This window comes from Sciurus vulgaris (assembly GCF_902686455.1).
Source record: "Sciurus vulgaris genome assembly, chromosome: 7".
Lineage (NCBI taxonomy): Eukaryota > Metazoa > Chordata > Mammalia > Rodentia > Sciuridae > Sciurus > Sciurus vulgaris.
In genome coordinates, this window is record NC_136467.1 from 33,504,562 (window position 1) to 33,524,259 (window position 19,698).

Genomic DNA, 19,698 nt, shown 5'->3' on the forward strand with positions numbered 1-19,698 from the left:
AGGTGTCTATTCCATGAACCCAGACAGAGCCCTAAGGAGAATTCCTGTTAAACTGATCAGATAAAATCGGCACTGTGCATTCTAACGTCAAAGTAAACAGAACATTAGTTCATTTTTACTTCAAACCTGATGATTTTGAGAGTTTAGAATGTGACTTTCTTCCTCAAATATAGTGAAAACGTCAACTAGTTAAGATAAAATACCTTCTCAAAAAGCCTGACTCATGTTCAGATTTTAATATATGATTTCAATTGGCAAAGTTATTTAAAAATTCACACATGGGAAAATAGCAACTCTGGAAAACCTGAGCTACTTAGTTTTCAGCGTTTTCAAACATATTAGCTATGGATCTGCCTTTAATTTGAAAATTTACTTGTCACCATCATGGTAGCATAGTTCACATTACAAAATGAAATGTAAGAAAACTGTCACCCAAACAGAAGACAAGTGTAAAGGTCTGTGGCACCATGTAAAGCAAAAGACACCAGTGTGGTGTCTGAGAAATACAAAACCTAAAGAAAACATCAAGGGCACAGAAAACAACAATCATTTACTTGTTTATTACTGACACACCAAATTTTTATTAGTATAGCTTCTACATTTTTCACTGAAGAAACAAAGGACTATTTAGAGTCTCCCTAGCCTTCTCCCCACCCCCCAAAAATGAAAATTATATGATGGAAATGAAGGGAGTAGATGCTATCAGGTGATGAGAATAAGCTGAATATGGAACTTCTTTTACGTATCCTAAAAACTATGAAACAGCAAGTACAGAGCTGTGTTCCCATCATACCTTAAGGGATATAAGAAGCATAAGACAAAGTTTCATTTGTTAAAGGTCTTTATCAGCTCTGAGTATCTAATCTAAAACATGAAGAAGAAGATATCACTTTCCCTGAGCTCTCATCTAGTTTCGAAGCTTTCAAATTCCTGTGAAATTGGGAGATGTTATCAAGTCAGACTGTGATGAGTTTAATCACACACACACACACTACTGAAGACTGAACCCAGGGATGCTCTGTCACTGAGCTACATCCCCCACTTTTTTTTATTTTTTGAGACAGGGTCTTGCTATGTCACTTAGACTGACCTCAGACTTGTAGTCCTCCTGCCTCAGCCTCCAGATTAGCTGGGATTACAGGCATGAGCCACCATGCCCAACTGTGGTAGGTTTTTAAAGTCAATCTGAGTCTGACTTGACCTGAAGGGCAAGAAAGAGACCCCAATGAAGAACGGAAGAGGTCTGAGGAGGTAGCTCAGTGGTAGAGTGCTTACCTAGCATGTGAGATGTGAGAGGCCTTGAGTTCATTCCACATTATCAAAATAATAAATAAATAAAATAAATAAAAATAAGAAGAAGAAGAAGAAAGAAAAGGGTGACCAAAGCCCTAATATTTTATAAGAATGTGCTTACATAAATATTGTCTCCTTGAGTTGCATAACTGTGAGCAGGTGGGAAATTTCGGGTTTAAAGAGGATTAGTGTCTCATCTAAGTTCACATGACAGGTCAATGTCAGGTATGGAACTCACACCTCCAGCCTCCTAGCCTTCCATCCAGTCCTCTAGTCTATACCTAATGGTTTTCAAAAAGTATTTCAGGGAGCCCTGGAATCCTTAGAAGAGGCCTCACCTGGCTGGAGGTGGGAGCACATTTCCAAGGATGAGTTATGGGCCTGTCTTAATTTACCCCACCTCTCCACCCTCAGTCATATCCCTAGGGGCATGTAATTTTTTAGAGCAGTCCTTTCAAAATCTATCCTTTTACTTATTCACATTATTTGGTATAAACTAGCTAGTCTTAATTCTCTCCTCCTATTGAACAGTCTCTCCAAAAACACGTTTTAAAGAATGGTTACCTCTTCTCTTTCATTCCCATTAAAGGACACCTACACAAATGCATACACATCAGCTTAAGTATCAATGAGGACACTCTGAATCCTCAGTTTAATTGAAAGGGCTGTAAATACTGCTGGTTACTAAACTGTAATGCATCTGAGTTTCCAACTGCCAGGGGAAGCCTCAGAGACCACCAGGGCCGATCCCAGGAACACCTGTGCTCCCGGGCACTCCCTCCCATTAACAAAAGTTGACTGGAGACAGCATGAACCCTAAGTCAACTCATAGAACAAATTAAACCAACAAAATAAGTGAAACAAATGGTAAGCTGTAGGAAATACCTTATTAAAAACAAAACTTCCTTTCTCATTCCTCTAGCCCCCAACCCTATCCACAGCAAGGAACGGGCAAGCAAACATAAAACAAACCACACAGAACAGCCTTGACAGCTCAAATACCTTGACAAATACTTCTGCATCAGAAAATATCCTAAGAAACTTAGAAGAACTAATTATAAGGAAGAAAAAGCAGGAAGGTAATGAATATAATTTAGATAGCAAACATCCGTGCTTCTTTCCCGCCTCTGAACTCCCTGGGCTGACGGCCTCTCCTTAACCTTCATCTTAAGCAAATAAAAGGTCATGTAAACCAAGTGAGGGTCCCTGAAGATTTTAGAATAATATTTATTACTGTTTTTCAAAAAGCCTTTGGCATAACTTTTTTTTTTTTTTTTTTTTTTTTTGGTGGAATTCATTTACACGATTGAATTTGAGGCATGCTAGAAACATCAGAAGCCCACTCCCATCCTACCCTAAGGACAAATCGCTCACTGTCCAGATGCCCTTACATGGCCAGACTTCCTATAAGTCTGACAGCTCAGTGTATGCATTGCATACAGGTCTTGGCTCTGAGTCACATTCCTCCAGTATGTTTCCCTGGGAGCTTTGATTTCCGCTTTGAGGGCTGGCACGGACTCCTGCTTGCTCTTATAAGAAAATGTCTACAACTAAAAATTGAAAATGTGCAAGATTCCTTCTTTAAGTATACAAACACTCCAAGTCTGGCCACTTTCCTGTAGTCCTGCCAGGTTTTCTGTCTGTCTGATATCTGATCAAGTAACCATTTTTAGGGGGAGAAAACAACAAAAAGAATAAGGGAAGGAATGTAATACATCCATAGCAGAATATCTTACAAGACTTAGCCAAGTGACATGCAGTGACCATGCCCTAGCAGACACACATACCTTATATAGTTTGGTAAACGACTCAGTGGCCAGTTTAGTGAATTCCTCATTCTACCAGGATGGGGGGGTGGGTGCTTTCTAAAAAAGCATCTGCTAGCTAAACACTTGGCTTACAAGTCAAAATTAGTGCATCTTCACCATTTTGCAACCAAAATCAAAGAGCTTTTTCTCTCCCAATTCTGACCTACTGTCATTCAAAAGGGTTGGGATAAGTCAAGAGTTGGATGAAGTTATAAGAAGCCACTATTTCCACTTTACTGCCCAGGCGCACACAAACATTTGCTGAGTCATTTATAATAGTGCAAGAATTCAGATGCCATGGCATGAATTGAGGACGGAGTGTCCGCCTTTCCCTGAGTTTCCTGGCACTCAATGGTCTGTAACACAATAAAAACATACTTTTGAGTCTGTGAATGTCTTGAGTGTCCTCTCTCAATCTTTCTCTCTCTAGGTGTGTGTGCATCTGTGTGTCTGTATGACTTTATTAGTAATGGTCTTTTATTTCAACCCTTTTCAAATGAGTTTTGATCATAAAGCCTCCATCTACATTTATAATGCATAGCATTTTTTTTCACTCTGGGATTTCATATGTTCTCTACATTTCCATATGCATATTTTCTCTTAGCCAGTATTAAGTAAGTCCAGAGCTAACTATGGATTTATTGAGACTTTGAGGGGCAACTTGAATTTTATAGTAAAACCAAAGTTTTTATGTCTTGACATTTTTAACAATGGTGTAGAATGTAATATACTTATGTATGTAGAGAGAGATTAAGATAAAAATAAACAAGTACCAATTCCTTGAGAATTTTAATCTACTTTAATCTCACTGAACCCTATAAAGCTAAAAATTCTTATTATCTTCATATTGTAAAGGGAAACTTGGAATTATGGCTCCTTGTTATGACTTCTCTGAGACTAGTGAATAGCAGGTCCAAGAATACCACCCAAGTCACCCACCTATAACCCAGTCCAGCAATTTATCCCATTCATGAATGAGTCTTCTGCTGTGTGCGCGAAGCTACTGGAGATGGCTCTCAGACTCTCCTGAGGTTGCAAAAATTCCCCAACTGTCTTCCCATCTCCTTTATACTGCAAGCTAAAGAACTCACCACAAAGCCCACATCCCACGTTAGGTGAGGCTACGGCTTTGCATCCCTCCCTTTCCACGTCCACCCCACCTTTCCAACCATTAGTGGTAGATATAATTGGGGGTTTAGGTCTTGAAAGATTTCACTGTGGCTTCCCACATATTTCGAACTTTTAAAATCATCCACAAGGGAAGAAAAAACTGGGGGCCAAGTTGCCTTTAATAAACATGTGACTATTAACATAACTTGGAATGTTCCTTCTTTAAATAGGAACTAGCAGGCCTCTTCTCTTTAAGGAATGCTTGGAAAGAACATTAAATGACAACGATGAAAATTCTTCCTGAGTTTCAGAGGCCCTTGCTGGCCTGCATGTCACACTGTTGACATGCAACTGCACTGTACAACATGTGGCTTGCTTAACGAGGTAATTGAGCACAGATGATGTGGTCTGTGCTCAAGCTGAAGTGCCCCCCCACACACACACACACATACACACATACCCTTGGCTATTTTTCAATAGAATGAAGTGAAACAAAAAATTGTGGCCAGTTTAAACAGGTTGCTTTCAAATTATAACTCTATCATGTGTTGTTTCTAAAGTTTGTCTTTGCATTAGAAACAGGTATACTTACCTTAAACCTATATTCTGTAGCATTATCAACTGAAAGAAATCCACTCACTGGTAACACCAATGTGAAGTGTGACACTTCAGAAGACAAAAACAGCAGGGTCCCAGAATCACACTCTACTTAAAATGGTAATTGGAGCTATTAACAAAAAAGCCAGGAAACAATATAGATTCTAAATAAATACACAGTTAATTGTGTCCTTACTGAAGCTAAGTAGCAATATTAAGAAACAGAGATAAGCATAGGTTTACTAGCCAAATTTGACATCTGCACACAAACAGGAGAAATAAAACTTATTCTTCCTATAACTTGACCTCACTCCATGAGGCTATGCTTTATTAGAGGTCACAATCACTAGTTACAGATGTGGGGGTAGTCACTAAAAATACATTATTCACTGACAGTTTAAACCAGACACAAGAGGGTTCACTGTTCTTGTTATATAATCAAATTTTTTTACTTCTAGACAAACCAAGTCCAATTCACATTTGAAGATTACAGGTTTTAGTGTAAGTAAAATCACTCCTTCAGCACAGCTGTGTGTAAGATGCCCCAGTTGAACCCCAAGCTTTTGGCTGGCCTCCTCCTGTCTGCTTCTCTCTCCTCCCATCCCTTCTGGACACCCAGAGCTTCTACCTACCCAACACATAATCCTTTCTCTGATATAACAATAGATCCATTTTTTTTGAAATACCGATGCCCACTCAACCCCTTTCCCTCTCTACACCTCCCACAGTAAAAATAAAGAAAAAAAAAAAAAAAAAAAAAAAACCTTCTACATGTATTAAGAGAAAACAAAGTCAGAGTGCTCAAAATCTCCCCCATGAACCGGCATCCTTTCTCAGTCCCCTGCTTTGTTCTCTTTCTTGTCTGGCTCTGGGCCACCAAACCGTTATCTGGAATTACAAAGGATCGAATTCCTCCATTTCAGATAAAGAATTCAGGGTTTTGCAGGTAGGCATCTTGGGGATTTCGAATGGTTAAAAGCAACTTTCTGCTGTCTATAGAGTTTCAAAAGCCTACAGCCTCTTAAACATAAATCATTATAAAAACAATAAAAAGGAGACCCTTTCGATTTTTTTTTTTTTTAGGAATCCCTGCTGTTTACTTTTTCAGCTACCTACCTTCTAAAAAGGATTTATATGAGTGGATCGTACAGGGCAAAATTATTAAGAAAAAACTGCCCGTGTGATTTTAAATGATATAAGTCAGGAGTGATGCGAAAAGGATCGGGAAAAAATCCTATTCGGTGCTGGAAATACTTTTTTTTCTTTTTTTTTTTTTTTTCTGGCGAGCTGAAGTGTGCCAGCTTTTTCAGACGGAGGAATGCTGAGTGTCAAGGGGTCAGGATCAATCCGGTGTGAGTTGATGAGGCAGGAAGGTGGGGAGGAATGCGAGGAATGTCCCTGTTTGTGTGGGACTCCATTCAGCTCATTGGCGAGCCGGGCCGTCCTGAGCGTATAAAAGCCCCGGCCGCCCGCCCCAGCCTCACACAACAACTCTTCCCGCTGAGAGGAGGCAGCCGGCGCAACTCCAACCTCCGGCGACCCACCACTCCAGCCCGACGGCAGCCGCCCCGGCCGACAGCCCCAGAGACTAGAGCCGGCGCGTCCAGGCACCCACCTGCGCCCAGAGCCCGCTCCCCGGCTCCGGCCCATCGCGCCCCTCGCCGCCGCCGCCGCGCACTGCGCCCCGCCGCCCGCTCCGACCTCAGTGCCCCGACCATGGCCGCCGCTGTGGGCCCCGTCCGCTTCGCCTTCGTGCTCCTCCTCGCCCTCTGCAGCCGGGTAAGCGCCGGGAGTCCCTGCCGCGGCTGCTGGGGAGGACGTCGAGCCGGCCGGGGAGGGAAGGATGGAGGGAGGAGGGCCGGGCCGGCGGCGCCGAGGGAGTGCGCACCCAGCGAGCGAGAGAGCGCCGGCTGACCGCCCCTTCCTCCCTGCAGCCGGCCACCAGCCAGGACTGCAGCGGGCAGTGCCAGTGCGGGACCGCGCCGGCGCCGCGCTGCCCGGCCGGCGTGAGCCTCGTGCTAGACGGCTGCGGCTGCTGCCGCGTCTGCGCCAAGCAGCTGGGCGAACTGTGCACCGAACGCGACCCCTGCGACCCGCACAAGGGCCTCTTCTGTGACTTCGGCTCCCCAGCCAACCGCAAGATTGGCGTGTGCACGGGTAAGACACGCAGCCCCCGCCCCGGTTCCTCAACCCGCACTCCGCCACTTGGTATCCTGCCACCCCTTCCTTCACTCCCACCCGCCTGCTAGTAAAAGAAACCGCTCCAACCGAGTCCTGTCTGCAGCTGCTTCCAGCCCGCCCTCTGCAGCCCTGATGAGCTTACTGTTAGAGCACCTGGAACTGAAGCCTGACCTCTCACCTCCACTACTTTTTCCCCCCCCTTGCTCTCCCGCAGCCAAAGATGGTGCCCCCTGCGTCTTCGGCGGGACAGTGTACAGGAGTGGAGAGTCCTTCCAGAGCAGCTGCAAATACCAGTGCACTTGCCTAGATGGAGCAGTGGGCTGTGTGCCCCTGTGCAGCATGGACGTTCGCCTGCCCAGCCCTGACTGCCCCTTCCCGAGAAGGGTCAAGCTGCCTGGGAAATGCTGCGAGGAGTGGGTGTGTGATGAGCCCAAAGACCACACCGTGGTTGGCCCTGCCCTGGCTGGTGAGTTGAAGCTTCCTCTAAGTCAGTGTTGTCATTCTCCCCCAAGGCTGAGTTCTGACAATGCCAAGAAAAGGGGGAAATTGTCTTATCCAGGCATTTTACCTTGTGTTTGTGTGCTCTACTTTCACAGCCTACCGTCTGGAAGACACCTTTGGCCCAGACCCAACTATGATGCGAGCCAACTGCCTGGTCCAGACCACAGAGTGGAGCGCCTGTTCCAAGACCTGTGGGATGGGCATCTCCACCCGGGTTACCAATGACAACGCCTTCTGCAGGCTAGAGAAGCAGAGTCGCCTCTGCATGGTCAGGCCTTGCGAAGCTGACCTAGAAGAGAACATCAAGGTTTGTTTTCTGTTCTTCTTAACTCATTTTAGTAGAACGATAGTGAATAGGACCAAATTAGGTCTCTTGCCACCCTTGTTATTATAGACCTGTTACCTCCAAAATTATCTAACCATGGAGCTGTTTTGCTGGAATGAGAGATTGTGTAATAGGAACCGCCAGTTTTCCACTACAAAATCCTCCCCAGTGTTAGTTAATTCAAGACATTCCAAGAGAGTCCATGACTATTTTTGGAAAACTGGCAAATGGAACTCAAAGTTTCTGTCCTCAAATATAAACAGAAGTCAGACAACATAAGCCTGGAACACAGGGTTGAGGAAAGCCACTCTCCCTATAGTAATGATATTTCTTCTCTCCCTTGTCTTCTGTAGAAGGGCAAAAAGTGCATCCGTACCCCCAAAATCTCCAAGCCTGTCAAGTTTGAGCTTTCTGGTTGCACCAGTGTGAAGACATACCGGGCTAAGTTCTGTGGTGTGTGCACAGATGGCCGATGCTGCACCCCTCACAGAACCACCACCCTGCCTGTGGAGTTCAAGTGTCCAGATGGTGAGATCATGAAGAAGAGCATGATGTTCATCAAGACCTGTGCTTGCCATTACAACTGCCCTGGAGACAATGACATCTTTGAGTCACTGTACTACAGGAAGATGTATGGAGACATGGCATAAAGCCAGAGAGTGAGAGACATTAACTCATTCGACTGTAACTTGAACTGATTCACATCTCATTTTTATGTAAAAATGATTTCAGTAGCACAAGTTAATTTAAATCTGTTTTTCTAAGTGGGGGAGAAATATTCCCACCAAATTCAAAACATTGTGCCATGTCATACAAATAGTCTCTCAACCCCAGACACTGGTTTGAAGAAAGTTAAGACTTGACAGTGGGACTGCAGTAGTGCACAGCGCCCAAATGTACACTAAAGGGTGGCTTCAGGAGAAGTGAAGACACCAGTAGAAAGGCTAGTACTATCAGATTGCATCTTAAAGTTGTAATGTGCCTGCTATTTGGAGTGTAATTGAGAAGAAAAATTTTAGCATACTTGCTGATCTGCCTGTAGCTCCAGCAACAGCTAAGATCTGCATTCTCCAACCATCATGAGGCTGAGTCAAGTTGTTCTTTAGGTCAGAACAGCAGATTCAGCCTCGACATTCTGATTCAAATGACAGTGTTCAGGAATCAGAATCCTGTCTATTAGACTGGACAGCTTGTGGCAAGTTAATTTGCCTGTAACAAGCCAGATTTTTTTTTATTGATAATGTAAATATTGTGGATATATATATTATATATTTGTACAGTTATCTAAGTTAATTTAAAGTTGTTCGTGCCTTTTTGTTTTTGTTTTAAATGCTTTGATATTTCAATGTTAGCCTCAAGTTCCGAACACCATAGGTAGGACGTGAAGCTTGTCTGATAATTCAAAGCCTGAAATGAATATTCAAGTGGAAATTGTAATCAGTTAGAGTGGCAGTTCATCAAAACAGAATGTTTGATGAAGGTGAGGCAGCAATGTCCTTGGAAATCTGGTTTCTAGACAGGAAATGTGGTAGCCTCACTTTCAGTGAATAATGGCCTTTATTGGAAAATGACTGGCTCTATATAACTCTATGGGTCAGTTTTCCACCCGGAAGCATTTGTTTCTATTTTGACTATGACTGTTTTTTGGACAGTTAATTTGTTGAGAGTGTGACCAAAAGTTACATGTTTGCACCTTTCCAGTTGAAAATAAAGTATATATTTTTTCTATAAAGTACTCTGCTCTTTGTTTATTCTTGGAAATGATTCAAATTTTCTTAAGTATGAATGGACAATTTTTGGTTTTCTTAAGATAACAAAAGTATCCAATAATTTTTTAGGTAACTTTTATCACATATAGTAATAAATTGGTTAATCAATAGAATTGTGCATAAGAATACTTCAAACTGCGTCAAGTTTCACGGGATTGGAGTTACAAACATGTTGAAGACACAGGTATTTTATGTTATTTCCACAGTACATTATGAACAGTTTAAATTCAATTTTGTATAGATGACTTCAGTCTCCTCTAACCCCTGTGGTATTATAACTGGTCCTTTTTACACTAAGTATGTCTCCGGTCCTTGTGGATTAATGACCAACCCTTCATTTCACAAACTAGTTTGCCTTGCATGTAGAAAGGTTAAGGTATTTTTTTAAATTGTATGCTGTACTATCTGTTTCTGAACTTCAATATCTTACTCTTAAATCTTCAAAATACACAATGAAATATACATTAAAATGGAGCCATTTAGTAAGTCATTTTGTATAATTACATTCCCAGCTGCCATAGTAACCAATTACAAAAGATGGCCTCAATGGAAAAGAGGAAAAGTAAATCTTCATTCATTAACATTCATTAAAATTTGTCTTCATTTAAAAGCAATTTCTTCATTTGCCCAAGTCTTTGATCTGATCGGACCTCAAGATCAATGTATCCTACATTACCAAGTGGTTTATAAATGATAAAATGAAATTATTCAAGAATCCTGATGTAAAAATTGTATTGGATCTACCCAGGCTTCTACTGAAAAAGGAACCAAGTGGAGGAAACCAAAGAAACACTCCAGGGGGTCCAATTCTTTCTTTGGATAAGACTGACTAGCTGTGGATTTCTGGGAGAATGGGGGCAAGAAAAGTTGGAGACAGACAAACCTGTCCCAGGGTAATTAGCAATGTTGTAGTCATTCTGAGAGACAAAAATACACTTGAAAATAAAGACCAGTTCTGCAAACAGTGACCACACCACAAACCAAAGGAAAAACTTCCCTTGTTCAAAATGCAAAAGGTATTTCTGGTCACAATGCTGGGTTTCCAGGGTACACCCACATATTATATAGCAATGCTGTACCCAGCAGCAGCACCCTGCTTCCCCAAATAAACATACATGTGTGTACACACACAGCACATTGTTCATTCACATTTCCTTTCTGTTGGTTTATTCCTAGTTGCAAAAAGGAAGGGCCATGGTAAATGAGCCCAACTGTTCTGAAAGGAATCAGAGAATTCTGGAAAAATAGCGGTATTGGAAACATAGGGTTCAGATTTTCCAAATCCCCACAAAAAAACAGGGTATCTAGATTGCATAACCAAAATCCCATAAGCAATATTTATAATGCAATTAGGAGATAAGATGTCTCTTGACCCCCAAAATAGGAATGGAGACAATCACCCCACAATGCCTGCACTCTGTCAGCATGTGTGTGGGGAAGAGCAAACAGTGTATCTGATGCTTCTGAAAACAAGAGATCTCCAAAAGAGCCAGCTAGAAGTACAGGTGGCCAGTATGAGAACAGCACTGAAACCAGCAGGAATTTGGCTTTTCCAACAAAACTTTTAAACCAGGGTTTCTTTCCAAGAGAAGACACCCACACCTCTTAGGAGTAGAATAAAAATTAAGCAGGTCAGAGATAGCAGACATTGAGAGAGAAAATTCAGATAAAAATGAGAACAGAAGTAAAAATCTCAGGAAGTAAACTATCCTCACCCACCCCAGTACTGGGGATGAAAATTAGAGGTGCTTTACCACTGAGCTATGTCCCCAGTTCTTTTTCCTTTTTTTAAATTTTGAGACAAGATTTCACCAAGATAATGAGGCTGGCCTCTAATTTGGAATCCTCCTGCCTCAGGCTCCCACGTCACCAGATGTGCACCCCCACACCTTCTAGACTGTTGTATTTTTTAATACTACATGAAAGCGACAAAAGAAGCATCTCTTGTGAATTTAAAAGAGCTATCTATACCAAGTTTTCTTCTCAGACAAAGGTCAAGGAAACTGATTCCATATAAATTAGGAAACAAAATTATCAAAGCTAAATCCCACACAAAGTTCTATATGAAAAATAGAAAATAGCAGGCAGAACAACAGCTAAGAAATATGTGTCCATAAAACACTGCAAAGCTGTAACTTCCTATTTCAAAAGAACAATAAGAAAATCGTACTAGACAGCAATGGAGATAAAAAGAAACAACTAATGATATAAAATAGCAACATAAAGCAGAATTGCCAAAACCTAAATATGAAATGAAGGAATTAGAAATGAAGGAAAGATACTCACTAGAAGGAGCTTAACAGTAAATAACCACAGCAGACTAGAGGAATTTTTTTTTTTAACTAAAAATGGAAGGAATAAAAATACCTAAAGAAAAAGTGACAAATATTGTAAATAGACAAAGAAGATACAATATATGGATAGTAGGAGCTCTTGGAGAAAAAAATTGTAAATCAAGAAAATTACTAAAATAAAAAAAATGGAAAGCACATACTGAAAGAACACACTGCCTACGAAATAAAATCAATCCATTACCAAGTCATGTCTCAGCAAAATTGTTAGAATTTAAAGAAAAGGAAAAAGCATCTGGACCTGTAGACAAAAAGAACATGAACTTGGTAAGTAAAAAGAAATAGAGTTCATCATCAGACTTTTGACAGCAATATTTTAATGCCAGAAAAAAAAACACAGAATAACACATTTAAGATAATTAAGGAAAGAAAATGTGTTCCAAAGAATTGTACCTTCCCAAACTGACTTTTAAGAAGAAAAACAAAGAATAAAATCAAGCTGTTAAAGACATAAAAGAACTCAGGACACCCTGGTCCTGAGGAACATGAGAGACATTAACACAAGGACTGGTGTTCAACACTAATTATGTCTTATCTTTGCAACTAGAAGATAGGAAATTTCAAGGGAAGAAAGTACTGGATACAGTGGTGGCATGCCCTGCTCAAAAGGAGTAGAATACAGCTATAAAAAGTGGAGAGAGCCTATGCCCTTCCCAAAAAAAAAAAAAAAAAAAAAAAAAAGAAAGAAAAATAGCTGCTTTTTACTGCTGGTGATGGTATTAATATTGTTAATCTGAGATAATTATTCTGAGGTGGGATGAAGTAAATTAGCCTTCAAGAATACTCTATTATACCCAGTGTTTGAGTATTCACATGGATTTTCAATGAGCAAGTCGGAAAATATAGATAGAATATAAAATGGTTAAGGAAAATCCTGTAGTCCTGAATTTGAATTGGCAAAATAAGGCATAAGGTAGTTTATCTTTTAAAACACATACACAATTTTATTCCCTTTATCTGCTCACTGAAAAGGCTCAGACAGAAAGACAGCTCAAAAGCAATGAACACCCTACACTTGAAATGTTTTTATTTTTACTTTTTTTAAATTAAAAATCATAAATTTACATAGGGCAATGTTATTTGATTCATTCTGTTATTTTTTCCCTTCCCCCCCACCCCTCCCACCCCTCTTTTCCCTCTATACAGTCCTTCCTTCCTTCCTCCATTCTTACCACCCTCCTTATCCCTAACCCTAAACCTAACCCTAACCCTAACGCTAACCCCTCCTACGCCCCCTTATATGTCCTCATCCGCTTATCAGCGAGATCATTCGTCCTTTAGTTTTTTGAGATTGGCTTATCTCACTTAGCATGATATTCTCCAATTTCATCCATTTGCCTGCAAATGCCATAATTTTATCATTCTTCATGGCAGAATAATATTCCATTGTGTATATATGCCACAGTTTCTTTATCCATTCATCAACTGAAGGACATCTAGATTGGTTCCACAATCTGGCTATAGTAAATTGAGCAGCTATGAACATTGATGTGGCTGTATCTCTGTAGTATGCTGCTTTGAAGTCCTTTGGGTATAGGCCAAGGAGTGGGATAGCTGGGTCAAATGGTGGGTCCATTCCAAGCTTTCTGAGGAATCTCCATACTGCTTTCCAGAGTGTTTGCACTAATTTGCAACCCCACCAGCAATGTATGAGTGTACCTTTTTCCCCACATCCTCGCCAACACCTATTGTTGCTTGTATTCTTGATAATCGCCATTCTAATTGGGGTGAGATGAAATCTTAGGGTAGTTTTGATTTGCATTTCTCTTATTACTAGAGATGTTGAACATTTTTTCATATATCTGTTGATTGCTTGTACATCTTCTTCTGTGAAGTGCCTGTTCATTTCCTTAGCCCATTTGTTGATTGGATTATTTGTATTCTTGGTGTAGAGTTTTTTGAGTTCTTTATAGATTCTGGAAATTAGTGCTCTATCTGAAGTATGAGTGGCAAAGATATTCTCCCACTCTGTAGGCTCTCTCTTCACATTACTGATAGTTTCCTTTGCTGAGAGAAAGCTTTTTAGTTTGAATCTATCCCAGTGGTTGATTCTAACCACTAAAAGAAACTAAGGATTTTGGGAAAATGATTGATTCCAAGTCTGGGGCAAGAAAGTGTAAGATAAATGCATTTATGTTTAGAATATCTTTTAATATTAGACAATAAGGAATTTAAGTGCCAATAAAATCACATCAAAGAGATTGAGTGACAAATGGAGGAGACTCCTACTACAGATGGGGCAGGTAAGCTTCAATGAGGATAAGAATGGTCATGCATTCAGCCTGTCAATTCTGCTTATACTCAGATGGGGCTGCCAAATCTTGGGCTTTTAACCTCCCAAAGTGTGTGTTAAATAAACCTCTATTTCATAAAGTTCCCAGTTTCAGGTGTTTTGCCATTTTCACAGAAAATGGACTAAACCAGACAACTTCTGATATTGGTATAGTGTACACAAATATAATTTTTTATGATAATTTCAGTATCTTTGGGTGGAGGTATACTACACATCTAATAGTGCCTCAGAAGAGATTGGCCCAATCTGTTTCAAGTTCAAACATAACCTAGACATGGCTTTGGAAAAAAAATAATAAATTTTGTAGTCAACTGTGTTCCCTTCATGATGATCAGTTTAAAGTAATTTTATATTCTTTCTAATTTCCTATACTTTTAAAAATGTTATGAAATAAACAAGCATTATTTTATGATCAGAAAGATTTTTTAAAAATAAATTTTATATCTCCTTAGAAATAGCAAAGAATATGCCAAAATTGTTAGCATTGTCCATGATTTTGGATTTTGATAAATATTTCACAGTTAAACAAATAAATGGCTTAGCTATGCATGCTAGTGCAACTTAACTAAACATGTGTACAGTGTGTGCAACACGCAATCTCTATGGAACTCAGGTATTCATTGTGTATCCAATGCATTTTCTTATCCCATTTCCAAATGTCATAAATAGAATTGTGGAAGATTTTGCTCCACAAGTATATAACTATTCTTCACCTGGTGAATCATACTGATTATATATAGACTGTTACTATGACTAAGAATTAAGTAAACAAAGTAAAATTTATTCTTAAAATACTAAGTCAGATTCCAGATCTAAATATAGAATCCACAGCAATAGACATGTAGACCTATCTTCTATATTAGATGCTTAAAAGATAGTCAAAGAAGAGCTAGTAAAAAAATGTAGAGTATCATTGACTCATTAGACTCTACATCTCAAGACTTGCATTAGGTCAATAAACTAATACATTTTTTGTCAGCACAATTAACATTTATAGTTTATATAAATACATAATTTTGGGAAACCTTTTGGCAGTATTTACTAAAAGCTAAACACATATTCACCTATGACAGCAAATTTGTACTCCTTGATGTATACACAAGAGGAATGAGAAAAAGACATGAAATTTTCAAAGCAGTGTCATCCATTCCCAAAATGAAAACAATCCATATGTCTAACAATAGGAGAATGGATAGTGTAGAATATTTATGCAATGGAAATACTATACATTGATTAAGAAAAGAATAACAAAGAAAGAAAGAACTGCTATTATGTTCAGCAAAATCAGCCAGGCACAAAATTGTATATTCTGAACAATTCCATCTGTATGATCTGTATGAGAATGAAGAACAGGTAAAGCTACTCAGCAGTAATAGAGGTCAGAACATTGGTTACTCTGAAGGTGGGGGCATGAGAGAACTTGGGCCACATTATTAAAGGCATATATTTTGATTTACAAGTTTTTTAAAAAATAAATAAACTCAAGCACTTTTTAGAAAGAATTTTGCTTCATTATTAAAATGAATTATCTGGGAGTTATTTTTTTCATCTTTATATTTTCCAAGTTATTTACATAGAATAGTTATTATTTAATAATCAAAAAAAATGAGCTTATTTTTAATATTTCCGATGATGAGCTCCTGAAAGGTAATAGATATAACAAAGCTCTTTGCATAATTAACTAGAGCATCATATGTATGGAAAATGAGTTGGACCATTTGATGAGGAAGAAGCTCGAAGTTAAAAATACCTATGAGAAGAAAGTCCCCCAAATACACAAATATCTTAAGGAGGTATTGACTTTCCCTTTAACATCAGATGAACTTGTACCAATTTTTATTTAAATCTCACAGACTCTTCATTGGATTACAGATATTGATTTTGAATTAACCTCAACAGTTTAACTCATTAAAATATAATTCCAAAATATAACTAATAAATGGAAGCTATGAAATGATATACTTGATATATATTTAATGGGACTCAATGAATGTAATTTAATTATACAGTGCAACAAGATTATAAGGTTTCTGGAGTCCCAAGTGGACAATAACAACTCACTATGTATGTTCCACTTCAACAATAAGGGTTAGCAGCACATTTCACCAATGTACATACATTTCAGCAGGCTACTAGCAGGTAAACGAATAGAGAATACCACATTTATAAATAACAAAAACTGATCATCCATTCTACCTATACCTAAGCTTAAAAATATATATCTAACAATCAGCAAAACCCAAAACTAGAAGCATCCTGGAACATAACCAAATGAGGTAAGGAGGTGATACATGCAGATAAATAAATATTTCACATGAGACCCAGATGTTTGATTTAATTTTTTTTACTCTACATACAAGAAACCAGATTGATGAATGTCACATAGGAAATCATTTATTTCAAAGGTTAGGCTATAAAAAAAAAATACTATAGTGGTTACATTTTTAGTTCACAGTGTAATAAAGCAAATGATAATAATGCTCATGAATCTAATTGGTTGAGGACCACCTTGTATTCATTATCTTGTATTTTCAAGTGACCTCAACTCTATCATCATCTTTATGAAAATGATACATAAAAATCATAAAAAGTACCCCAATTTAACTGCCAACATGGTGGGTACTACACAGAGAAATTTGACCTTAGGAACAGACAGATTTAACACAAACCATATGTAATCCAAGATCAGAAAAGCAATTTGAATGGGGAAATTTTGATCCACAATTTGAACTTATAAATCTTCATTCACTGTTAGCAATGTTGACTATTCTCCAGTTTTCAGTCCAGCTTATATTGATTTATATTATGTTCGAGATTGAAGTCTTTTAGAATTGAATTCCCTAGCACTAAAAAATATTTTAAAAATTAAGTGTTCTTCTTTTAATCTTTTTTAAAAAAATGTTCTTTTATGTCATTCCAGAGGGATTGTTTTTTAATGTGAGTAGGCCCAATTCCTTATTTTTCATCTCAATCTGAATTCCTCCCTGGCTAAATTCCTTCTAGTCTATGTCATCTTTGTTCAGTTTTTGTTATACCCTCCCTAGGGAGGAACCACCAAGTAATGAAAATGACATTAAATCAAGGTCTTAGGAAGTATTTGCTCCAACACTCTCTTTTTCTTCCCATTTTATTTGTTTGTTTTTAAACTTCACCCATCTTTTGGGCTGATGAATTCCAGTGCAAAGGATTATGTCATGTCACTCATCATTTTTAACTCTGGGTTATTGGGTAAGTTTACATATTTATGTTAAAGAGTTCCGGAAGTTCAGGGGCACTTCCCAGAACTCTGTTTGCACAGATGCCACAATATCAGGATGTGGTGAGAGAGAGAGAGGCATGTGGGGGCTTTGGCCAACCCTATGGTTTCCTAGATTTGGATATTTTAGGGGAGGAATTACATGCTTCTATGACCTTTGGGAGACAACTTGTAAGACGGATGGGAGCTCTGTGTATACACTGGGAATGTCCTGTGTTTGGCCTTGCTTGGGGAACAGCAAGAAGTCAGAAAGGCAACGAGGGTGGGGCCCTGGGTGGTATTACATATCTTCACGTGTAATTCTTGATGGCTTTCCCTCTTTTCAGTAGGAGTCTTGTTTTCTACTACCTGTCTCTGTGGCATTGTTCCAAACATGGTTGTTTTAGTGACCTTCCCTGCAACACACACACAAATTGCTCAGCTGACTGAGTTCCCCTTGATGAGAAAACAATCATCAGCCTCTCAAACTGGAAGCACATTATCTCTGTCTAAGCAAAATTTCTATGTAGAACAGCCAATGAAGATAAAAAGGACTTTGACAGAGTGGTGTGGCATTGAAACTGCCCCTGAAGGGTTTAGAGGGGCGTCGGTTGAGAGTTGGCTTGACTGGCTAGGAGTTTTATGCTCCCTATAGCCATTGAGGGAATCCAGAAGATTTTTTGAGAAGACATCTGGGATTGAGGTCCTACAAAGTGGAACCTTTTAGAAACTGATGGAATTCCAGGGACATAAAAGTCAGGAGCTGCTGGTAATCATCTGGAGCAGCATTCACCAGCAGAAAGAGCTGCTGAGAGGTGGTGTTGGGAAGGATGCAGGCCAATGGGAGTGGCCACCAGAGCTGCTGCTATGGTAACCCATGCTAACCACTGCTGGAAGTAGTAACTGGTGGAAGTTGCCATTGCCAGAGGAAACAGCCAAGAGGATCCACGGGGAGCTGTTGACTGGAAGCAAAATTGGGTGTATCTAGCAGAGAATTAGGTCTGTGGATCAGCTACTTGAACAGTTTTTGGGTGGAGGGTGTTTTTCTTGTAGTTGTTATTCTGTTTAAACATGCTTAAGTGAATCATCTTTGATTTTGGAGAAAAAGAGAATGACTCTGAGTCTTGGTACCTTCTACACTAAAAGAGCAACCTAATTTTCATTAATGCCAGTTTCTCCATGTGATCCTGCATTTCTATGAATAGCAGTATTAATCTATTGGTTACTCAAGTGGAAATACTCCATTATTGTTGACTCCTCTACTTTCCTCTTACCCAGATTCAACTGTGCTTTAGAAATTAATTTATATCAAGTGGTCCAAGACCCAGTCATACTTCCCCCATCCTCAATTCACACACAGACTTTTGGAATTATCTCCAAGAGCACTATCAGGTCCTCACGGTGAATGTTTGAGAAAATCCCCCCTGACTTTGGGCAAGGGGAAGAAAGAGTAATGACTCAGAAATACATGAGAGCATTCTGTTCTTCCTCCTGCCTTCAGGGGAAACTGTTTTACCAGCGCCTAACCTATTGGGGTTCTACCTACCTATTTAAAGTTGATTTCTCGTGGACAACAGATCTACAGTTCTTGTTTGTTTGTTTTAACGATTCTGACAATCTCTGTCTCATAATGGTTATTTGAGACTACTGATATTTAAAGTGATATTTAAAGTGAATTAATATCTACCCTGTGTGTATTACTAGTCTCTATTTGATAGCCTTCTTCTTCTCTTTTTTGACCACATATTTTTGTTCTTTTATGGCATTAATTGAGCATTTTGACTGATTCCATTTTCACTCCTTTCTTTTTTTTTATTTCAGAAAGGCATACTTATAATTCCTGATACGCATTTCATAGTTTTTTGTTTAATGACTAGAAATCCTTATTACTTCAGAAAATATTACATATTCATTGAAACACACCACCTATCTAGTGATTTATTATATAACCATATCATATTTATTAGGTAAGCATTCCAATGACTTTTATGTTATAAAAGTAAGAAGGAATTTCACATGTTGGTTATGTTTCATATTATACACTATTTTAGGCCTTTATTTATATAATATAAAACTTGGAATAACATTCTCAACTAATATTTTTGTTAGATGTAAATGACTCCAACAATAAACAATACTAAGCTAAGTACTGTTCTTACTTTTAAAATCTAACTTTTAAAAGTTTGATTTTTTTCAGTCAATACAAAATGATCTAGTTCACACTATGAACTTTCC

At 39.1% G+C, this 19,698-nt stretch overlaps 1 protein-coding gene and 1 long non-coding RNA gene across 3 annotated transcripts in view; one reads left to right on the plus strand and one right to left on the minus strand.

Moving 5' to 3' along the window:
* The window catches only part of LOC306666240, an 83,960-nt gene that overhangs the window by 42,521 nt on the left and 21,741 nt on the right, over positions 1 to 19,698 (minus strand). The gene's annotated exons all lie outside the window — the stretch shown is intronic.
* CCN2 (cellular communication network factor 2) lies at positions 6,177 to 9,550 on the plus strand. Its single transcript, XM_079148199.1, has 5 exons — positions 6,177 to 6,587; positions 6,743 to 6,965; positions 7,204 to 7,455; positions 7,586 to 7,797; positions 8,169 to 9,550. Exons 1-5 carry the CDS (start codon positions 6,192 to 6,194, stop codon positions 8,463 to 8,465), a joined length of 1,380 nt encoding a protein of 459 aa, XP_079004325.1. The 5' UTR covers positions 6,177 to 6,191; the 3' UTR covers positions 8,466 to 9,550.

What these genes read in the sequence shown, in the direction of transcription:
- CCN2 (XM_079148199.1), top strand. Translation starts at nt 6,192, where the DNA reads ATGCGAGGAATGTCCCTGTTTGTGTGGGACTCCATTCAGCTCATTGGC. An exon ending in TCCTCGCCCTCTGCAGCCGG is followed by an intron (nt 6,588 to 6,742) that starts GTAAGCGCCGGG and finishes TCCTCCCTGCAG; the next exon opens with CCGGCCACCAGCCAGGACTG. An exon ending in GGTTGGCCCTGCCCTGGCTG is followed by an intron (nt 7,456 to 7,585) that starts GTGAGTTGAAGC and finishes CTACTTTCACAG; the next exon opens with CCTACCGTCTGGAAGACACC.